The 23,857-nt window shown below is 44.3% G+C and overlaps 1 protein-coding gene across 1 annotated transcript in view; it reads right to left on the bottom strand.

The window, feature by feature from the left end:
* Positions 1-5,327: 5,327 nt before the first annotated feature.
* Positions 5,328-23,857, bottom strand: part of ccdc141 (coiled-coil domain containing 141) — a 35,440-nt gene continuing 16,910 nt past the window's right edge. The window contains exons 9-28 of the mRNA XM_084022150.1: positions 22,822-22,933; positions 22,516-22,608; positions 21,817-22,212; positions 20,593-20,763; positions 20,331-20,498; positions 20,014-20,127; positions 18,876-19,076; positions 18,057-18,197; positions 17,713-17,862; positions 14,636-14,776; positions 14,434-14,480; positions 13,683-13,929; positions 13,428-13,611; positions 12,529-12,641; positions 12,212-12,340; positions 11,809-11,900; positions 9,656-9,911; positions 8,588-8,916; positions 6,944-8,368; positions 5,328-5,694 (exon numbers count right to left, since the gene is read on the bottom strand). Coding sequence (XP_083878276.1) covers positions 5,493-5,694; positions 6,944-8,368; positions 8,588-8,916; positions 9,656-9,911; positions 11,809-11,900; positions 12,212-12,340; positions 12,529-12,641; positions 13,428-13,611; positions 13,683-13,929; positions 14,434-14,480; positions 14,636-14,776; positions 17,713-17,862; positions 18,057-18,197; positions 18,876-19,076; positions 20,014-20,127; positions 20,331-20,498; positions 20,593-20,763; positions 21,817-22,212; positions 22,516-22,608; positions 22,822-22,933 — 4,711 coding nt within the window. The 3' untranslated portion in view covers positions 5,328-5,492. The remainder of the gene's footprint in view (positions 5,695-6,943; positions 8,369-8,587; positions 8,917-9,655; positions 9,912-11,808; positions 11,901-12,211; positions 12,341-12,528; positions 12,642-13,427; positions 13,612-13,682; positions 13,930-14,433; positions 14,481-14,635; positions 14,777-17,712; positions 17,863-18,056; positions 18,198-18,875; positions 19,077-20,013; positions 20,128-20,330; positions 20,499-20,592; positions 20,764-21,816; positions 22,213-22,515; positions 22,609-22,821; positions 22,934-23,857) is intronic.

Here is a 23,857-nt window from a genome sequence, read left to right as displayed (position 1 = left end):
CATGAAGACATTTACAATAGAAACTGATGCAGAAAATGTCACCACAGTGCAGGAAATCAAGTGTCTGACACTCAAAATGAAACCCAATCCAAGCATTTAATAGAAAAAACAAATGACTATATGCTCATGAATATTTTCAGTTTGAGGATGTATTCATGCCGGATACACTTTAGAAACTTGTTTTGCTCTCACAGCTCTTATTTCCACAAAACATATGAAAAAATTTGATTTTGTGGCTGTAAATCTACCTTTTTGACCACTGTAAATAAGTGATTAAATTGTTGATGTGGAAAATTTTCTGATTGTGACGAGAGACTGAAAACCAGCGGAGACAACTTCCTTATCCTTCGCAAGAAAAGAGAAGCAGCAGGATCAAACCACATAAAACTAAAGGTAATAATAAACCCGAACAACACACCAACAGCTGTTCACACTCCTCCAAAATAAAAGCTTCAGTGATGGATCTCAGTCAGACACAGCCCTTGGGGGTTTATCCAACACAGGAGACTACCCTAAAAATAACACCAGCCCCCTCCACCACACCTCAGTTTGATTGACAGCCACCATGTGGCACATAGCTGGAGGAGCAACTGATAGCCCTGCTGCTGATTCCCTTAAAAAGCCATCAGCCACCCAGCTGAGAGTCCAGGCTGATGCTATCAGGGCTATTCTGGGACGTCCCATTATAACCTTCAGCATGAGCAAAAAGCAGCAAAAAGCCTCACTGCTACTCTCACCGCTACTCTCTAAAACGTGACTAAAAATGAATGGAGTCTGGTCTGTGTTGTCAGCAGACCGATGTCCGTCCGTCAGTCAGTCAGTCACAACACTTCAGACAACTTTAAAGACACTTACTTGTGTGCACAAGGATGCCTGGATGCCCAGTGGCGGGCTGCTCTTCAGAAAAACGCAAATCTCTTTATCCACAGAATCCACAAGATCCAAAAAAGGTTGAGCCTTGAAGGAACCACAAACAAAAAAAAACAAAACTACAGTCAGCGCTGTAGTTTTGTTTTTTCCTCCCGACAGCAGTTCTCCAGCCGAGGCGTCCAGGCCGGGAACGCTGACTCTGCTCAGAGCTGGCAGCCGCCGGTGGGGGGCTTTATACCGCTGTGACATCACACAGGGCAGGGCTGCCATTGGTCAACCTGCAGGGAATCATGGGAGGTCAGGGCAGCCATTTTATGACACTCATCACGCCTGATAGTCAATCTGTTTAAGTTAAGGATGAGGTGGTACAATCACTGCAGTAGAGGTACTAATACACTGTAAGAATATTCCACTACAAGTAAAAGTACTAATACACACTGTGATAATACTCCACTACAAGTAAAAGTACCAATACACACTGTGCGAATTCTCCACTACAAGTAAAAGTACTAATACACACTGTGATAATACTCCACTACAAGTAAAAGTACCAATACACACTGTGAGAATTCTCCACTACAAGTCAAAGTACTAATACACACTGTGAGAATACTCCACTACAAGTAAAAGTACTAATACACACTGTGATAATACTCCACTACAAGTAAAAGTACTAATACACACTGTGAGAATACTCCACTATAAGTAAAAATACTAATACACACTAAAAATCCTCCTGCTGAACACAAAGTCACAACTCTTCCCCGTTTTGGCACCGCAATGGTGGAACAAGCTCCCTACCGATGTCAGGACTGCAGAGTCGCTCACCGGCTTCCACAAGGAACTCAAGACTCAGTTGTTCAGAGTTCACCTGGACTCTACATAGCCTTCCTCTTTTATCCCCCACCACATGAGGGCAGACATGAGCAGACATGAGGGCGGACATGAGGGTGGACATGAGCACAGACATGAGGGCGGACATGAGGACAGACATGAGGGCAGACATGAGGACAGACATAAGGGCGGACATGAGGGCGGACATGAGGGCGGACATGAGGTCAGACATGAGCAGACATGAGGGCAGACATGAGGGCAGACATGAGGACAGACATGAGCAGACATGAGGGCAGACATGAGGGCAGACATGAGGACAGACATGAGGACAGACATGAGGGCAGACATGAGGACAGACATGAGGGCGGACATGAGGGCAGACATGAGGACGGACATGAGGACAGACATGAGGGCGGACATGAAGACAGACATGAGGACGGACATGAGGACAGACATGAGGGCGGACATGAGGACAGACATGAGGGCGGATATGAGGACAGACATGAGGGCGGACATGAGGACAGACATGAGGGCGGACATGAAGACAGACATAGGACGGACATGAGGACAGACATGAGGGCGGACATGAGGACAGACATGAGGGCGGATATGAGGACAGACATGAGGACAGACATGAGGACAGACATGAGGATGGACATGAGGGCAGACATGAGGGCAGACATGAGGATGGACATGAGGGCAGACATGAGGGCAGACATGAGGCCAGACATGAGCCAGAATTGGATAAAAGCAAATGTTAAATGCCGCAAATGTTAATGATGGAAGCTAACTTCATTGTTTTTTTAACAGGAGGAAAAGGCGATTATGATGATGGTTAGCACTGTTGTCGCACAGCAAGAGGGGCCCGGACTGGAGTCCAGGGCCCGGATTGGAGTCCAGTGCCCAGATTGGAGTCCGCTCAGCCAAGTCCCGACTCTTCTCTGTTCTGGCACCTCAGTGGTGGAACGAACTCCTGGGTCTCAGGACACACTTGGATCAATCTTGGATCAATCTCATTAGCATTCACTTACATGTGTAGCCAGCATTGTCATCATCTTGCACATCATCATCATCATCATCACCACGTTTGCATTGTTTGTCTTATTTCATTGGTGCGATTCATTATGGTTTCAAACCATTCATTTTGTTTTGACATTTCGTCCTCTGGTAGCTGTGCTTCCAAGGATTCATGTAGTTCTGTTGCTTAAGCGTATCATATTTGTACTGAAGCTCGGAAACATTCTTTTTAGAAAGCATCAGTTGCTCAACTTCCTTTTTAGTTTGTTTAGTTTAGTTTATTTTCCCTGGATTTTTTTTTCCTTTTGTTGAGAGAATATTTTTTCTTCCATTGCTTTAACAGTGAGTTTAATTCGTCTTTTTCCATTGACAGCATTTATGTCCACGTCACTCATTTTGATAAGAATTTTACAATTGAAGAAGGATGCACCTGTATCCCGTTGGGAGAAGTCCCATTTCTTCCACACAGCTTGTAACAATTCTTAAATGGTCCTACCGTGATTCTTCGTTAGTCCGGGTCCATCGAATGAAATCAGCTGATCCGTCCGTTGAAGCGTCGTTTATCAACTTTATGTCGGCAATCAAACCACAAAACTGCCACTTTAGGGAATTTGAGTCATTTTCAACGCGTTCTTGTTCAAAATATGACGTCTGCAATGACGTCTGAGTCTCCGTTTATTTTTGAAAAAAGCAGCTGTGATGAATGAGTAAGCTGAAACCAACGTGTAACTACGAAGGAAAAACCAAAAAGAACAGCGTTATAATGAAACAGAAACACACTAACTAAAACTGTGTGACCCTAACTTCCCCCCAGCTGTGCACCGGTGATTCCCACGTATAGTCTACGTCACCACCGTGACTCCCTGGCTACGCCCCCCAGTGCCCAGGTGGACGAGCATCACTGCTACTTACCTGACTGACACATACACAACAGAACATATTCTCACATCATCGAAATTGGCTACAACAGTACAAAGACATGTTTCATTACATCTAGACTTTATATAAATACAATTAGGGTATTGGTGGAGAAAACTTCCATCCATCCATCCATTTTCTACCGCTTATCCTGTATTCAGGGTCGCAGGGGGCTGGAGCCGATCCCAGCTGTCATTGGGCCAAGGCAGGGTACACCTGGACAGGTCGCCAGTCTATCACAGGGCTGTGGCGAAAACTTCTCACGTTAAAATATGTTAAGAAACTGAAACATGCCTTTAAAACTCCCAAAATGTTTTTTTTAGTTAAATGTTTTAATTTAAAAAAATGCCAAAAAAGAACTTTGGGTGAATTTTACTAATATTATAAACAAATAATCCTGTCAAAATTTAAAAAAGGTATTCATCTTTTAAATTAAAATGTAATCAGGATTAAATTGAGATATGTTGAGTCAGTGACAATAAATAATACACACAAGCAAAACAAACACGTGACTTCATTCAAGTTATTCTACAGAAATAATCTTTATTATATTTATACATGACATAATCAATGCCAGTTACTATCACCAACACTCTATTAAGATATATGGACAGTATTAATCTAATAATCAATGCAAGTGTGTTCAACTGCAGTTCATCTAATGTCCACTCGGTGTGATCTTCCTATTCCTTCCTATTGTTTAGATGCCTGAAATAACATCTTAAAGGAGTCATAACCTGGTTTTATACGTATCCAGCCCCCCTTGGATCGCTTTGGATCAATTCGTAAAACTTATTAGAAAAAAAAAAAAAAAATTTAATCAAACATTGAGCTTGTTCTGACCCTTTTTCGTACCGCGATTTTATCACGCGAGATTACGCGCGAGGTTTTGACTGGTCCGGATGTGCATTGTATAATATGTAATGAGGCGCGCGTTGATTCGCCGCAGGAAGGACAGAGCCGGGGGGGCTTGCCTGCATGCAGACTCCAAAACATAAACAGCCCCCTGTCATGGCGCACACACTAAATGACGAACCTTACGGAATTCAGGCATTTATGTACGAACCAGAGTCGGAACCCGAACCGGAGAGTGAAGAGCCAGAGACGGTTGAAGAGACACGTTTACAGCAGGACGTCAGGTAGCGGACGGGGGGGGGTTGGGTGGTGAAAGAGGGGTGGGCTTATGCAAGTAGCCTCCACGGTGACGTCACCGTAGGCGCAGAATCAAAATCTCGTGCTTTAGGAATGCACACCCTTGTGTGCTATTCCTGTTCGGAAAAAGAGCAGAAGCGAAAAAACGGCGCCACTTTCAAACTCCAGCCTTTCAGGCAAGTTTCAACTGAGGTCAAACACAGATATGCATGTTTTAACAAGAGAAATTGCGATTTCCTGGTGATGACTCCTTTAAAGACATTTTAACATTTCGTTCTACAATATAAAAATATGTCAGAGAATACTCTGGTGAGTTTAAATAAGATAACAAACATCATCACTAGAATACTTTCATCTTAGTGGAGGTGACAGGAAGTCATGTGATCACGGTGTCATCCCTTTACAGGTTAACATTAGCTTTTTACTTCTGAAAAAATCAAAGTGCTATAAAAAAGAATTCTACATTTTGGAAAATAACTTAAGGTAATTAATAGGTCAAAATGATTTACTTCCTGTCTCCACAATGTGGCGTCTCGTCTAGTAAACTGTGTTTCCTGCGTCTGGATCAAAAGGAAGAATCCCATTGGCTGTTTGTGGAGTGAACCAGGGCGATGCTAACTTCCTGTTGAACTACAAACATACGTCATCCTGCTGCACTCTGGGAAAACTTCTCAACAAATACAGTCAGTTACCGAGCCTCATTAGAGGAGGATTAGGTAGAGCAGCCAGAGCAGAACACACAGAGAACCAAACCAGGTCTGCCAGTCCACACCGATGACGTCAAACACTTCGGCCATCAGCCATGTATCACCGCCATCTGAGTCCAACGCCTCGGGAACAGACAGGAAGTCTTTCCCATCTGGGCAGGAAAGCAGAGCTCGGCCCGGGTCTCCATCTTCACACCTGAAGTGACCATGATGACAGGAAATCAGAACGGACATGGCGTCATACGATGAGCCGCCTGACTACAGCTGTGATACCAGAAACCAGTCTGAGTCACCACAGCCACGGTAAAGATTACCGATGGTGTCACAGATTACTGATGATGTCACAGATTATTGGGTTCATTGATGATGATGATTCATTAAAGACAGGATCGTCTCCTGATTGACTGATGCACGTTAACAAGCGGCTGATCCTATTCAGAGCCAGCGCTTCATTGGTGCCATAGTGTGACTGATCAGCTTGTTGTACTAACCTCAGCACTTGTTGCTAACAGCTGACGGCTAAAGATTTACAGGCGTTATGCATAATGTGCATCAACACATCTACATGTATTCTAACCCTAACCCTGCACCAGACCCCAAAGGCATTAATACACGAACCGCTACAGCACAGCTACAGTTAATAATTATTAAAGTAAAGGGCAGAAAACAAACAACCAGTGACTTAAAATGATGATTATTATCAAACTGCAATATATCACTAACACACTTTAAAATGTCACATCATCTCCAAACCATGTTTCAATCAGAAATGATGATCTGGAGTCAGTGATCTTGTCAGTCAGAGACGTACATAGAGGTCGGATCAACTTGTTTGACACACAGCCTAAACAATACGTGAAAACAACTTGGTACCACTGGAATACAAATTGTACTTGGCAAGTGAGCTCATATTAGTTAGCACATGCTAGCTAATGTGCGTGCAGCCTCTCTCAAAGCATGGTTTTATAGCTTGTTAGCATGTTAACATGATCTTTTTCCTGTCTTAGATATTGTTCTACTCTTTTGTTCACTTGAAAATAATAGAACACTAATGGTGTCCTATTACTTTCAGGAGGAACAACCTGTTGGGAACATGACCTCTCCAGCTCAATTGAAAGCTAGAAATGTATTTAATTTATTCTGTTACTATGTGGGCTGCACTGTGGTGTAGTGGGTAGCACTGCCTCACAGCAAGAGGGGCTCTACTGCGTGTTAACGTGGGTTCTATGGCGTAGGTGTAAATGCTGGACAAACACTGAATGCACCACGGCGCTATAATGAACCCGTCGCCCTATCAGGCTGGTGAATGCACGATTAGGGTTAACCTTCAAAGATCAAGACCAATTCCACTTGTTCATGCAGGTGTGAGGGGTGCTTCAAGGTGAGTTGTGTATCAATAATTTTCTAAAGATAGCTTATTGTGGAGCTGGTTATATGCTACCCACCAGGTGAGCGTGGGCTCTGGGTGTCCCATCACCTCCACCTCTAGCATCACTCGAGAGCCCTCCATGATGGTAGCTCTAGACAGAGGCCTGGTGGAGCAGGGAGGGCCAGGTTTGAAGGCTTTTCCCTGGGGAAGAGGAGCAGGAAGGGGAGGCCCTTGGATCTGAGGAGTAAGCCTGATCTCCTCACGGATGGCTATGGGCTGACAAACGTTTGGGTCTTGGTCTGGAGTTAATAGATGGGGTGGAAAGGAAAGGTGGGTGACATGCGGATTAGCCTGCTGAGCCAAAGCTTGAGTCTGTGGTTCAGGTTGAGAAGAAGCAGTAGGCTTGGCAGAGCTGCAAAGGGATATGCGAGAGGCATGCACACACTGTTGGGCACATGTGGAGGTCAAGGACTCGTAGAGGGAGTGGCTCTGCTTGCTGCTGAATTTATTATTGCCAGTTATGGTACTGCTGGATATACTGATGTTGCTGATGTTGTTTGGCTCTGGGTGGATGAGGGCATGGATCTCAGGTAAACCTCCACTACCCTGGGAGACCGGACTTTGGGACCTGAGATTTCTGCTGGCCGGTGCGAAGGTGCAATGGCTGTTTGAAGGGGAGGACTGGCAGTAAGCAGTTTGTTTAGCTGGGGTTGTGTGTCGGGTCCTGTCTTGGTGGAAAACAGGGTCCACAAGGCTGGTGGGCAGAGTGAACATTCTGGTCTGGGGAACAAGATCGATTTGTGGCAGGGTCCCCCTCTGGGATAATGGTCTTTCTGGAGAGGAGGACTGGAAACAAATGGTCTGCTGGGTAATTGTACTGCTGTTAGTGAGTCTGTCCCTGTTAGGTTTGATAGGGGATGTTTTCATCCTAGTTTGGGAGGAACTTGTTTCTTCATGGAGGCCTCTCTTAGAGTCAGGGATGGACTGTAAACAACTTTTGTCTTGACAAATGGCAGTTCTGTTTTGAGGAAAAGTAGTGCTGCATTTGAGGATCTTAGTGCCTTGCCAAGGAGTCTTGACCTTGTAGAAATCAGGGTCTGGGGCATTAAAGAGCTGAGGAATATAGCTGGCATGGGGGAGGGTGTTGGTCTCCCCTTTGGATGCCATATTCGGGATGTTCTTACCCTGGGTACCTGTACTCATCTGAGGCTGATTGTACTGACTGTAGTGCTCCTTTAATAAGGGATCAGTGTGTGAGGGGCTCTTCTTCTCAAGGACGTTGTTGACCTTGCTGTAACAACTATCTGGAGTGTTGCTCTTGTGGACTGGTGTAGATCCAGAGGGGATACTCGGATCAGGGGCACTCAAGTCAGCACTCTGGAAGATGTTGGCTGTGCTGGTCTTTCCAGTCTTCAGGATGCTGCACAGAGCACTGGTGAGGACACTTGAAGCAGGAACCGTCAGTGAACTCTGGACTGACGAACTGGACTCTGGTCTGAACCTGCAAAACACACAACAGAAACAAGCTCACACCAAGAAACGTGTCCTGCCACTTTTGTTGCACTGTCCTTGTCCCGGCTCCTGTTTTATGCCGTCTTTGATGGAACTTATCTACAGTAAGGCTGGGTATCAAACCTCAACACTTTTTGACTGAAAGGTGCCCAGAATCATAACAACATACAATGTAATCTTGTTCTGTTCTGGGATTTGTCCTACAGACCTGGTGCTGCTGTGATGGATGGTTGGAGTGGTTGGACAACTCTCTGTCTGTCTGGACTCTCTCTTTTGTTGGAATGCACCAGTAGCAGTACCAGTACCACTGTGTTCTGACTGGTGGCTGTACTGGTGGATCTGAATGCTATGGGAGCTGAAGCAGGGGGCCTCCTCGAAGTCTGATTGAACCATGATGGACTCTGGCGTCTCTGCCAGCGGTGGCAGGGAAATGTCGTCAGGTGACACACAATCGTAATCACCACTGGAGAGAGAATCCTCTGTCATCACTTCCTGTAGCTGAAGCTGCACCTCTGACAGGCCTCCTGCTGGTGCATCCTGGGTAAAAACATGTACATATACTTCTTACTGTCACAGGAACTGTGTAGGTATTAGTTGTACATTTATATCTACTTTATAGTTTGAATACTAAATCAAATTTGGATAAAATACCACACCACAGGGGACAGAGCCTTCACCGTTGCCGCCCCTACCCTCTGGAACTCCATCCCCCTGGCCATCCGTAACTCCGATTCACTGCCGTCCTTCAAAAGTCATCTCAAAACCCATCTCTTCAACATCACTTACAACACCTGACGAATCATTTTCCACCCTCTCTCTTTTTCTATCTACTCTCTCTGTATTGTTGTTTTTGAGTATCTGTATGTGTTTGTATACATGTATGTTCTGTATGTATTGTCCATTTGTATCCTTTTTGTTTTGTGATTTTTTGTAAAGCGTCTTTGGGTACCTTGAAAAGCACTATATAAAACATATGTATTATTATTATTATTATTAAATGTAATCAATGAAGTGACTTTTGACACCACCAAAAACTGAACTATGAACCAGAACCATGATGTAGGTTGAGCTGCACCAGATCAGCCCTGGCCCTTAAGGGGGTTCTATATAAAACCCTTGGCATATAAAGTGGTTCTTTGTAGTAACCTTTATAAAAGATTCAACCAGGAACTAAAAAGGGTTCGCCTATGAGGACAAGCTGAAGAACTCCATATGGTTCTAGTTAGCTCTTAATTATTAAGAGTGCAAATGGGAATTTCACTTTTCAATGATTAACCTGAAGCGGTGTGATGTTTGATCCACAGAAAGCAGAGACTACTTGCGTCTCCTTCTTCTGAAACTCCCTCTGGATGTCAGAAAACGATAGGCCAATCACAGATGGGAGGGGTGTGGCCTGAGGCTCAGTGGCAGCAGGCTGTAATTGGCTGCGTACGGTGTGGACCTGTCGGATGGCCTCCACTGGTGAGCAGGGGAGGCTGAAGCAGTGGATGGAGCAGTAGGAGGAGATGAACTTCTCATCGTACAACTGCTGTCTGAAGGAAAGACGACACAAAGACTATTTAATTATTTAAGTAGATAACAAATATGAGGAGCAACTTGTCATCATCAACATTGACTGTTGTTTATTCAGGGAAAATGTACTTTTACAGCCATGCTGAGCTTAATACTGACTTCTTCGAAGAGAACTGGAGTTTAATCCTTCAAAATTAATTCCAAAAAGTTGTTGAGAGAACTGAAAACGAGACTCATTCAATTTAAAATATTGCATAAAGTTTATTGGACCCCATCCAGGGTACATAGAGCAGGGTTGGAGGTGCACTGTCAATAATGATACTCTAGTCCACATGCTATGGGGATGCCCAACGGTACAGGAGTTTTGGTCTAGTATTCATGACTACATGAAAACAATCACAGGTCAAGATATTCCTTTCACTTAGTTTGGACATCTTAGGAGATCCTATGGTTTGAGAAGATTTAACTCCATCTAACGCGGAATGGGTTCAAACTGCATGCTTGGATGGAAACATATTATTATGAACTGGAAAGCCTCCACTGCACTGCACCTGTTCCAACTGGGGGAACTAGCTCCACTGGAAAATGCGTCATTCAGGATGTTAAATCGGTGGACCTTTATCATCAGAAATGGGGGCTCTATCATGCTATATAGGTAGGAGTTGATAAGACTTTTTGGATTGTTGCTCTTTATATGCTGCTTCATTTATTCATTTTTATGTGATTTGTTATACAACCTAGCTTGTACATACAGTGTTTCTTTCCCTCTAATTCGACTCGGGGCGACTGTGGCTCAGTTGGTAGAGCGGGTTGGCCAATGTTCGGAGGGTCGGCGGTTCGATCCCCGCCCTTGTCACTGTGTCATGGTCGTTGTGTCCATGGGCAAGACACTTCACCCAGCTTGCCTCGTGTGAATGTGTATGACTGCTGTATGTTTGAGGTGGTGGTCGGAGGGGCCGTAGGCGCTGAATGGCAGCCACGCTTCCGTCAGTCTGCCCCAGGGCAGCTGTGGCTACTATCGTAGTTTACCACCACCGGTATGACTGTGTGTGAATGAATGGAACCCGGAACCCTGTCAGAGCGCTTTGAGTGTCTTGAAAAGCGCCATATAAATCCAATCCATTATTATTATTATTATTATTATTATTATTCTTGTCTTGCTTAGTTATGTAAACAGGTTGTTTAGCTGTACCTCACTGCTATTCTTATGTTTGTCCGTGTCAAATTGTTACTGAAAACCCCCAAAAAATATTTTAAACCGTGAATTTACCAAAGCAGGAACACTGTTACAACCCAGTCCATTGTCACAGCAGTTTGTGAAATAATTACGTTTAAATTTATTCGGTGGGAAAAACAAAAGCTAATCTATCAAACTCAGTATTGGTCTGAGGAGTTTGAAGTGCGAATGATAACAAATAGATTTGTGTATTAAAAGAGAAGTGAACAGAATGGAGGCCGTGTCTTCCCCTTGTGTCACTGAGAGAAAACCATCCCACATTCTGGTCTGGTTCACAGCGGTGAGGTCTAAAGGCGGGTGCACACCGCACCGACTGCCCGACTCGCGTCGGTAAATGAAGTCGGGCTACTTAATATGGCCGACTCGAATGGCGGATTACACATTTGAATCAGCTGAAATAAACGCCGACGTGGGCCGATTCGAGCGACCACACCAAGGAGACTCATGTCACGGACGCCGACTCTCTCAAAGACGCCGATTTTCGGTCCGGTGTGGACCCGCCTTAAGACATGGAGGACCATGGTAGACTGTATCTAGTTTTAGACTTTGTATCTAGACATTGCTGATCCTCTGACGCCACCATGAGCTTCACCAGCTGCTGGATGGACTATGATGAAATGTTCATGGTTCATGTTCGCCTCAGGATGAACTGTTATGACCTTCTCCTTCCTTCAATGTACCTGTCGGCTGTGGTCTGCCTCTTCCCAGGAACCTCCTTCCCATCATGCTTGGTGGTCAGTTCAGGGGTGTGGCCTGTCTCCTTCAGCTCGTACTGAAAGCACAGGACAGATAAATCAATGATAGAACGCCTCATATTGTATGAATGTCCTTTGAAAGTTGAATAATATCAATAATGTATTAAAGATGTGGGAAAGGTTTGTTGACAAGCCGAAGATACACATTGCTGTCTGAAATTCCCTTTTAAGATTTTATCTTGAAAAACAAGGTCCGTTCCTGGTTTCCTGTTCAGGCACAGAGGAACTACCACTCCTCTCATTTCTGGATTTGAGATTCATGCGCTTTTTAGTTCAGTTCCTTTGAGCGTTAATTCTTTTTTGTCATTCAAGGTTTAATAAATGTTACCATGTCAGCCACTTCCTGTGTGCTGCGGTTATCTGTTTGCTCCTTCTTCTTCTTCCTCTTCTTTAGTATTACTACATCTTTCTCTTCTTTTTTCTCTTCGTCGTTCTGCTGCTGTTTGAGACTTTCCAGCTGTGAAATCAGTGTGTAAATATTAAATAATCATATTCATTTCACCAGATTCTGCCTAAATGTGAAACCCTGAAATATTTCAAAATTCATATTATTAAATCACAACACTGAATCAAAATGTCTTCTGTTACACTTTTCTAATCTCTACAAAGTGATCTGAATGTAAAGTACATGTGAGTAGTATTCACCTTCAGTTTGCCCTCCAGCTCCATCAGTTGGTCACTCAGCTGTCTGATGGCGTCCACCATCTCTGAGTGTTTACCGAGCGTCTTCTCGACGTAGCGGCGGCCTTCCTCCCGCCCTGAAACACAGCAGAACCATAGAAACTAAACCCAATAACCACGTTGTTCAGCTGGAATCCAATGGATCAGGAATAATAGTGTTGCTGATTGATTCAGCTCCAAATGTTGACATTTAAGGTCAAAGAATTTAAATGATAATATTGTCTTATTATATATATTATAAGCTGATTGGTTGTCAGGTCACATATATAGAGGCAGCACCAAAGAACTGTTGACCAATTGAATTGGGTTTTAAGTTGTGAATAGTCTAGAAACTGGCAATCAGATCTGGCAACCTGTCTCTGTAGCTGTGAAGAGTAACCCTCACTCTTTCAATTAGCCTGTCACTTATCATCGCTAATGCTAATCGCTAGCATACACATATCCCAGTCCTGCATGTAAACTCAAATTCAAAAAGAGTCTAAACTGTAGGCCTATTTCATCACTAGAACTGACCTTTATAGCACTTAATGCATCATAATTATAACAGTAGCCATTATGCTAGCAAATAGCATTCATGATTAGCAATTAGCATAAGGTAATGTAAAGGTCTATAATGAACAATAAGTTAAACACAGTCGTGCTTTTATGTTCTGTAACTGTAGCATGGAGTTAGCTAGCTAGCGAGCTAACTAGCCAGCCACTAAATAAATCAAACTTAATGCTTCAGGTGAGACGTGACTGGATGGTTCTCTACACCTGCACACTTTTTTCACTTTCTAGAGGCATTTTTGGATGTATTTTAAAGGGGCCGGTAATCATGATGACTCTATGTTCCAGGAGCCACGCCAGCTGTTGTTACCCACCATGCAGCCTGACAGCCAGCTCAGTGATCTGACTGATCCTCTCCTGCTGCTGAGGAACTGTTGGCCAGACAAACTTCTCAAACTGCCGGTAGAGAACGGAGACGGCTTCTGTGCTGCGACACTCGGAGGAAAACTTCCTGACATGAGCGATGGTGGCGCTGGCCTCCTTGCACCAGAACTGATACTATGAAACCAAACAAGACGTTAAGGTAGTGCAGGCCATATAAACAGTACCGTTGTGTATATAATAATAACCTGCTCCATGGCTCGCTGCAGGATGCAGGTCATCTCCAGTGTTTCTTGGTGTTCTCTGACGCTTCTCTCAAACTGTCCCACCTGTCTCTGCAGCTCATTGACGGAATCCTCCGTCTCCCTGGCCACTCCCACATCCTTGACCTCTGACCCCAGCCGGACCGTTACTTCCTGCAGACGTTTCCTGAGCGCCTGCAGGTTCAGATAGAACAACGTGTTAAGTTCAGGAGTGTACCAGGGAACGAAGTGTCTAAAAGAAATAGATTCATAGATTAAGTATCCAGGGGTATTTGCTAGGATTCAGTAAGGCAGAGGAACTCAATGGTATTGTCCTTCATAAATTCATTCAGGATGGGGTCTTTATTAATGGGTGTGACTGTGCCAGTGTTTCAAGTGACATTGCTTTGTAGTAGGTTGAGAGGCCTTAAGAAGGGGATGGAGATTGGACAGATTCCCGTGTTGTTTGGGACCGAGTGCCAGGTGTTCAGCAAAGGAACACACATTCCAGGAGCATCCATGGGATAATCCACAACATAACCAGACCCAAGCAGCCGGCGTGGAGGAGGCGGACACCCGGAGCACCCCGCATGGAGAGAGAGGATCAACCCGGTGAAGTGGAGGGGTCAGCGAGGGAAGCCAGCCAGAGTCCGGCAGAGCTGACGATATGGGGAATAGCAGTATCGCGGCGGGACAGACAGGTAAGCTTGTGCTGGCCAGCAACGTGGCAGGCAGAGATTAAAGTTGATCCAGATACTGGACGAACAAAGCGGTGCTGCTGAGGCAAGTCCTGGAATCCTGGAGCTAGCAAAGCAGGTACGTTGTTGTTTAACACATAGCTGTAAATTTGCCCATATCTGGCATCACCCTAACCACTAGGCTACCGGGCATCCTGCAGACCTTTTGTTGCTTTAGAATCAAAAACACATTACGAGGTTCAGATCAGGATCAGGGCTCACCTGCAGCTTCTCCTCACACAGCTCCACCTGCTGCAGCTGGTTCCTGACGGCCTTCGTGTTCCTGGTACGGTCATTTCTCTTCAGGTAGTTGAACCTCAGATTGCTGAAGCGCTTCTTCTGCTCCTTAAAGGATTCATGAAGCTGAAAGATTAGAAAACATGTTAGCTGGGTATCCGACAGGGAGCAACCAGCCAGAGAGAAGGAGCTGCCGGCTAGGGGGTTCCAGGGCCACTATTCCATCGCATACACTGAATATTAGTTCATATTTAATGAGTTTGCCTTAATTAGTTTACCTGAAAATGAGGCTTCTGTGGCTGTTCTCTTGACTTTTCATCTAGCACCTCCATCAGGTCAACATTTTATGATCAAAGACCTGCAGAACTAATGATTCCTATGGAAATATTGGTATTTGACCAGGTGGACCTGAGAACGTGTGATTTCACTAAAAGCTGAAAACATCAACTTATTGGTGACGCTAGATGTAAAGTCACAGAATCACAACAGTCAGAAGGATTCATCCTCTGGGTAACATATATGAATGAAGAAGATTTCATTGTAATCCAACAGATAATTGAGAGATACTTCATTGCCTCACATCCATTATGTGCTCTTTAGTCCGAGCTGTTTTCGCTGTGTAACGTTGATGTAACTGGTAGTCCACGGAGCTTTGGTGAGATTATTTTTAGAGCTGGAGGGACATTTCGGTGTCAGATAGCTGATCTTTCAGCTGAGGACAGCTGAGACAGAGACAGTGTCGTCTATTTGTTGAACAGATGAAGAAATGCCAGGGAGAGGACGTCGGACTGGGGAAAGCCTGGATTAAGACTGAGGAGCACTTCATAAGGTAACAAGGTTAAAAAACTATGCAGAGCTAATACAGTGACTTTATCATGAAGAAAACCACAAGGTACCTCAGACATGGAAGTACCAGGAAGTACCAGGAAGCATCCCAGAATGTCATCAAGGAAACCAGAAGATCATGAATACATCATTACCTCCAAGTTCTACCAACTGTCCCAAGTCCCATGAAGTAACCATAAATAGAACTGGCCGATAATTCAACATGACAATTTATCATCTTTGAATGTAATTTTATCATTACAAATTCATTTATATGGAGACAGCATGTTACACGATTATAACATCTAAATTCATAATAACAAGCACACACTAATTCTGATCAAACTCAGTTAAATCATCTATTGTCTAAATGTCTCTAACTTGTTCATTTTGGCACTAAAGCTGTTAACACTTATCATAATCATGTCACTGTAAGTTCTGCTTTTTGAGTTTTGTTGGCACATTGTCTCCGGACAGAGGAAGGCTTTCATATGACACCCTTCATACATCAGGAGATGCTGAAGGAACAAATACCATAATGCAACAATAAACAAGATACAATATTAAACTAATCTAAAAGTTCTTCTGCTTTGTGTCTTACTACTTCTTTGCATCGTTCCCTGGTATTTTTGGCCCCCAACTGAAACATGTATGCTACCAGGTACTTCATGAGGTACTTCATGGTGTACTTCATGGTCCTCCTGGGTACTTGTGGGTTTGCTGGTGGAATACCGGATACAACCAATATGGTATTCGTGAACTTCTGGTTCATCAGAACGTTGGTCTATAGCACCACTTACTGGTGAAATACCTCCACCGATATCTAGTTCCTTGTTCGGTACTGTGGAGCTTTAAAGACTGTAAACCATCTGCAAACTTTAAGAGAATATCCACTTACTCAGAAACCTGTAAAAACAACAACATTTTCACAGATGATTTTTTTATTTTCCATCTGAAGCTGCAACACAAGAGAAAAACCTGCTGAAGATATTTGGCAGAATATGTGATAAACAGTATTTAGTTCTTGAAATACTTTGTCCTGGTTGAGAGTGATTCAGATCAGTGTGTTTTTTTAATCCTATTTGTGTAGCAGTGAGTCTCTGATGTCCAACCAGCTGCTCCTGCAGCTTTTAGTGTGCTGGTGACACGCAGCACCAGGTGCATGATGGGAAATACCCGTTGGCTGACTGCTTGTGTATCTGTCCACCCCCCCTCCCCTCCCCCAAATGCCTCAAGCAGCTGCTGCTCAATGACACAGCAGATTGAACCAGTGACCCAAGTAAAATGTCAAAACCAGTCAAACGTTTATATTCTACGATTTACAGATTTACTGATTTAAAGAGCGTCATGAGTCTGTGTTCATCGTTTATCTCCATCTTGTACTGGAGCCAAAAGATCCCGATTTCATCAAGTGACATCAGTTACAGGAAGTCGCTACTCGCTGGTGGCAGCAGAGCATTTCTGTTGCCTCCCAACAGCTGAGCCGGCTGATAGCAGCTAACAGTGCTAACAGCTAACCTGAGGGAGAATATTCTTTTTTGCTGTAGGATAAGTGTTGGTGTAGTGTTCCAGACTTGGTCTGGCCCTGGTCTGGACCCCAACAGGTCTAACCACTGTTGAACTGATGTGTTTACTGAAACCATGACAGACTCACCTGCTGCCCCGGTTCGGCTCACTGCCCCAAGGGACTACTCTCATGCGGTGGTTATGGCTGATCATTGCGTTCTGACATATGGTGTTGTCATGGAAACATGGCACCCACCCTCTGGTTTCCCTCAGGTAAACACTGTTCTCTGCTCTACACCATTTTAATTTAAAGAATTTTATATTATGCTCTGCCTTCTGACTGTTCATCTTTTGACGTTAACTCTTGAATGAAATAATTCATTTTCTTTTCTTTTTATAGGAGCAGCATCTAGAGGACATTAGAGAAACTGCAGCTGAACAACAACTCTGCTTCTATTCATTTTACTCTAAAAAAGTCTGTCAAAGTGATCCATGAGGTCCAGGGGAGAGAGAGAGAGACGAGTGTCTCCTGAATGAAGACACATCTTATTGATCTGAGTGAACAGCACCTTCTGCTGGTGGTACAGACCGATCAATCGGAGCTGTGTGTCAGCAGTCACCTGTCCAGGGAAGTGTGTCTCTACATTACTAAGTATCCATCTACAGATTAGGGAACATGTGAGAGGAAAAAAGGAGACATCAGGTCTCACCTGGGTGATGTCAGGTCTCACCTGGGTGATGTCACCATTGAGGAGGCGGGTCAGCTGACCTCTGCGGAGATTGTCCTCACGATGAGCCGCTTCATTCAGCCGTGACACACAAAGACGCTCCAGAGAGAGAAGACGAATCTCCAGCTGGTTCACTCGGAAACACGTCAGACCCTGACGGTGGTACACAGAGTACTTAGTACTGAAGTAGAAGTACAGCAATGTAGTACTAAATTTCAATCAATAGATATAAGAATATAGTTTGTGTTGTGTCATATAGTTAGTAATAAGTATCAGCAGAGAAAGTATCATCAGCTGGATAAATGTCGGATAGATGTAGTAGAATCAGGAAGTACTCCAGGACTCACGGTGTGTCTGACGGCGGTGCAGACGTCGCTCTTCAGGTTTGAGGCTGTCTTTAACAGACTCTGGATCTGTTCTCGACTCTGTTCAGCCTCACTGGATCCACATGGACCAGTTAAAAGGTCTGACTGGAGCAGCACCTCCAGCTGGACACACAGAAAACAACACTGGTAATCAACCACTGTACGTTGTATTTAGGGAACACATTTGGAGCTTAATGAGATCAGCAGAGTTTTATTCCTTAAAGGTGTCGTGTTATGTGGTTATTATTTCTTCAAGCCAGCCGGCTTCCTGCCTCCACTGCCTGATGCTTGCTTTATTTAATTAACTCTTTTTACATACTTACCTCCGTCAGTCTCGGATTTGGGGTCCAAACTCTCTTTAATAAAAAGATGTATCTCTGTAGGGACTTTTCTTTATTTTATTTACCTTTACTTTAACTGTTTAAATCATGAAAAAGCAGAGCAGTACGTGTACATGCATATACCATCAGTACCTAACTTAGCAAAGAAGTGTTGACAGTTTTAATGCTACAACCAGAGAGTGAGTGCACTTTTTGTGATTGTCATTATATTTCTTTTGTATGTGTGCAAACTCCTGATGCTGGCTGTCCATTGGATGAAAAAAAGCCACAATTGCACCAAAACAAAACACATCCATCAAGTCTTCACAAACAAAGTATTTGGTCCTTCAGTCTTGGGGATAGTGATGGCTCCCATGGGTTATTGGAAAATCCCTGTAACTACCTGCTACCTGCCATCTTGGCTGCTTATTGTTGTCGGGGCCAAGGTTTAAAGGTTGGCAGAACCCCGTCCCTCACTCACCTGGTTGGCGGTGAGGTGGAAGCTGCTGGTCAGGTGCAGGATCAACTTGCTCTGATGGATTTTGTTCTTCACTCTCTCCTGGAGCTTCAGCAGCTCTGACAGATCCTCCTCCTTAACTGCTCCTCCCTTTAACTCTTCCACCTTTAACCCTTTCAGAGTCTCCCAGCTCTTCACCATGAACTCCACCTCAGCATCTAGTTGCTGGAGAAACAGGAGAAACATTTTTAATGCTGTAACATCTTGTCCAGTCATTAGAACCAAAAGGTTCAGTTGTCCCTTTCGTACAAAAGTGCCTGGAGTCTGTACCTGAAGTCCAAAAGTCTAACCTACAAGTAGTCCATGGACTTCACAAGACCCAGCAGTCACAAAGAGTTCTTGAAGTCCAAAAACCCAGTAGTCCTTCCTGTCAGAGTCCCAGAGGTTCCAATTACTAGCAATAACTGCAGTCCAACAATCACAGCAGACCCACAAGTCCAGATGGTAGTGGTTCTGAACCGTTGGTACTTATGGGCAGCTGTGATTACACTATGAGTAGTCCCAGCACTCCAATCAGTCGCTACAGTCCAAAGATAAAATGGTCCCAAACTTTCCACCAGTGAATGGAATCTCAATGGTCCCAAGCGCCTCATATTTCACTGTCCAACGGTCCCTGTGGTCTCAAAGGTCGCCAGAGGTCAAAACTCCCAACAGTCCAACTTTCCCAATCGCCCAAAAGTCCCAGTTGTTCCAATAATCAAAGTAGTACCAATGGTCCAGAGCCACTACCATTGGGACCCGTATTCTGCCTGCAGTAGGCCTACAAAGGACCAATGTTCCTAAAAGTCCCAGTCGTCCCAGCAGTCCAACGATACCCAAAGTTGAAACTGCCCAAATTACCCTGCACTCCTATCAGTCATGACAGTTTTTGACAAAAGTCAAAATGCTCCTAACAATCCCACCAGTCAAAGCAGGAGTACCAATGGTCCCAGAAGCCTTATATGTAAGGTCTTCGTGATTTCAGGAGTCCCAACAGTTCCATCGGCCAATGTTTCCAACAATCTCAGGCCTTCAAAGTCCCATCAGTCTCCACACTTCAAAACTTGCAATAGTCCAAACATCCAAAAGTTCTGATTGTCCTCCATGCACTCAGAAGACTCACGTTAAGATGTGGTCTGGCCTGGCTGAAGCGTTCCAGCAGCCTGGAGGTCTGCATGTCTGAACCCAGATCCATCAGAGTGCAGGAGTCCAGCATCTCAGAAACACAGTTCAAGTCCTGCAGGATATGAGAAAGTACAGCAGTGTTGAAAAGTAACACTATTCACCCAATTATTGTACAGTTCTGAGATACTTGTAATTTACTACTTGATCTTTCTAAAACTACACTTTAGAGGGAAATAGACTTTTTACTCCCATAAACTATGTAGCAGGCACAATCTGCAGTATGAGGTTCCACCGGAACAACAGTGGAGTTCGTACATTGTGCAGTCTCTCCTGGTATTTCCTGCAGTACTCCCACTGCTGCTGGATGTGGATCTGCTGCTGACTCTGCAGCCCGTTCACTTCCTGTTTGGTTTTGCAGAGTTGCTCCACCTTCTGCTGCACCACCGACACCACCCATTGCAGGTTTAATGTTGATCCCGACATCTGAGACCCATAAAAATCACTTGATTCACAGAAAACTCTCGTACTGTTTAATTTCATCAAAAACATGTGTGAACCCCCATAGCTGATTGGTTACCGTGGTAACAGTATGGACGTAGTTGTTTCCCAGTTCCTGACAGGTGAGGAACCTCTGTAGCGTATCCTGCCAGCATTCGTCGACCTGCCTCTTCTTATTCCTGGAACTAAAAGTTTCCTCCTCAGCTCTCTTTCTGTAGATTTCCCTCAGTTGGTCCATCTCCTCCTCCACCTGCAGACCAGGAGCACCGTCAGCTACAGCTACGTCATGTGACCACAGTGGATACAACGGTGTCATGCTTTCACTCCAACAAGAACTAGATGTTGACTGGTTGTACGAAGCTGCTAGTGCCCCCTCAAGGCTTCAATCTGTATTACTTCTGAGTGACAGAACAAACAACATACAGATTCTTTAAATATTCCTGGACTCAGGATCAGCAGCTTTACAATGATGCTCTGTAGTGGGATGTGACATCATCATCACAAGTGTCTACCTGCTCTGCTGTTGAGCAGAGAAAGACCATAAAAATATACAGACTGGACAAATATGTCGTTCCTCCTAATTAAAAACCACTAATATCAACCTTCCATTGTTAGTTCCAAATCTACCGCCATCAACACAGGAAGGAAGTGGTTACGTAGTAAAGCCCGCCTCCAGCTGCATTTGATTGGCTGGCGATGAAAAGATAGAAGATTTAACATTTTATGAGCATCTTGAAAAAATGCCAGAGGAGGACTATCCCCGCCAGATCAAAACCAGAGGACTATCCATGCCAGACCAGAACCAGAGGACGACTATGTTTCTGGTGTGATCGAATCCTGAAACCTCTCGGTGCTCAAACACTGTTGTTATGGTGACAGCTGTGTTCAAACCACCTGAAGCTAACACTAACCTAGCTACATGCTAACAGCAGCAAACAAAACAATCTCTACTCACCAATGTGCAACGAGAGGCATGTTCGATTCTACTGGAAGCATCATTAAAGATTGATTCTAAATGAATTGCCAAAGATTCAAGGTGACGCTTTTAAAATGTAAATCACAAAAAGTTTTGTGATTTGTTGATCTGGTACATAAAGATCTCTTGACCCAGTGTGTTGTATTTACTTAACTAAAGTTTGGATTGTGACTTGAGTTCTAGTTAAAGTTACATAGTTGGTCACTTAGTATAACTGAGTGAAATGAACATACAAATGAAAACTAACTTCCTCACTGGTGCTTGTTTAAGGACGCAGTCTGTTTTAGTCCGTAGATCTGGACTGTGGAGACCAGAAGAGACCCTGACCTGCTGGGCTGTCTTTAGGAAGCTGATGAAGGGGCTCAGCAGCTGCAGCTGGGACTCCATACTCCTGTTCAGATTCTGCAGCTCCTTCAGGACCAGATCAAGCCGACCGGCGAGTTCAGGACTCGGTATACCAGCAGCAGACGGACCGAGCAGAGTGGGGCTGGTTCTGGTCTGGCTGGTTCTGGTCTGGCTGTTTCTGGTCTGGCTGGTTCTGGTCTGTCTGCCGGTGCTGCCTCTCCTCAGCTGTTCTGTCAGGGCCTTCAGAGGGAACAGCCGTCTGCTGGGTTCATCGGGAGGCCGGGTACTGGGCCTGCTGGTCTGCAGAGTCCTGCTGGTCTGCAGAGTCTTGATCTCATCCAGGATCCGCTTCATGTTCTCTGCATTGTGACCTGCAGACTGGAGACACAGAAACCAGGTTCCAAACGTCACAATGAGTTGGATTGGATCCAGAATCAGAAAGTGACTTCAGTTGAGCTGCTGATTGATTGATTGATTGATTGATCAGTTATTGATTGTTTGATGATTAAACAGTTTCAGAGATGAAGAAATGAGAGATAATATAATTGTTATACTGTATATATAAATAATTTATATTATAAAAAAGAATACCAATAATAATAATAGTTATTATTATTATATTATTATTATGTGCTGTATTTAAAACACCCTTTGTGTGTGTGTGTGTGTGTGTGTGTGTACCTCCATCTGTCTTCTCAGCTGAGTCTCTTCAGCTTCAGTTAAATTTAAATGTCGTTCTGCTTCACAGCTGTTAGAAAACATACAGCTGTTCACCTAGACACACGCGCGCACACACACACACACACACACACACACACACACACACACACACACACACACACACACACACACACACACACACACACACACACACACACACACACACACGCACACAGTGAATGTATTTCAGTTACTGTGAGTTACACCTGGTTCTAGACCAGGACCCTGATCTCCTTCCTGGATCTGCTTCATGTGTAAGAACGTCACCTTCTCCACCAGCTGTTCACATGAAGACAACAGCTGGAGCATCTGATTGGTCAAGAGGGCTTGGTGGGCGTGGTCTTCTCCACTATAAGTCTCCTCCTCCCCTGCTGCCTTCCTGTGACACCACAGAAGAAGAAGACGTTTCATTAGCCCCTTTTAGACGGCCTTTTGGTTGTGGGAGGATTCCGTGTTATTCCGCCCCGTCGTCAGTCTGAGCGCTGCCGTAACAGAATGTTACGCCTCCGAGACCCAACGGAGGTCACAGAGCCACATCAGAGGAGGGACGATACGGTGTTCTATCTAAACACACACACACAACGTTCTATCTAAACACACACACACACACAACGTTCTATCTAAACACACACACACACACACAATGTTCTATCTAAACACACACACACAACGTTCTATCTAAACACACACACACACACACACAACGTTCTATCTAAACACACACACACACACACACACACAACGTTCTATCTAAACACACACACACACACACACACACAACCTTCTATCTAAACACACACACACAACGTTCTATCTAAACTCACACACACACACAACGTTCTATCTAAACACACACACACACACACACACACAACGTTCTATCTAAACACACACAACGTTCTATCTAAACACACACACACAACGTTCTATCTAAACACACACACACACACAACGTTCTATCTAAACACACACACACAACGTTCTATCTAAACACACACACACACACACACAACGTTCTATCTAAACACACACACACACACACACAACGTTCTATCTAAACACACACACACAACGTTCTATCTAAAAACACACACACACACACACACACACAACGTTCTATCTAAACACACACACAACGTTCTATCTAAACACACACACAACTGTTATGGGTCATTCCTTGTCATTTCATCAAATTTCTGAAAATCTTCCCACCTGACCATCTCAGAATGTCCTGAAAAAATTCAAGTAAAGACACAGTTGTTACTAGGACAAATCCAAAATATTAGGTCTCTACTGTCAACAG

The sequence above is a fragment of the Eutrigla gurnardus genome (genome assembly GCF_963514095.1).
Source record: "Eutrigla gurnardus genome assembly, chromosome: 12".
Classification (NCBI taxonomy): domain Eukaryota; kingdom Metazoa; phylum Chordata; class Actinopteri; order Perciformes; family Triglidae; genus Eutrigla; species Eutrigla gurnardus.
This window is presented reverse-complemented; position numbering and strand designations above follow the sequence as displayed.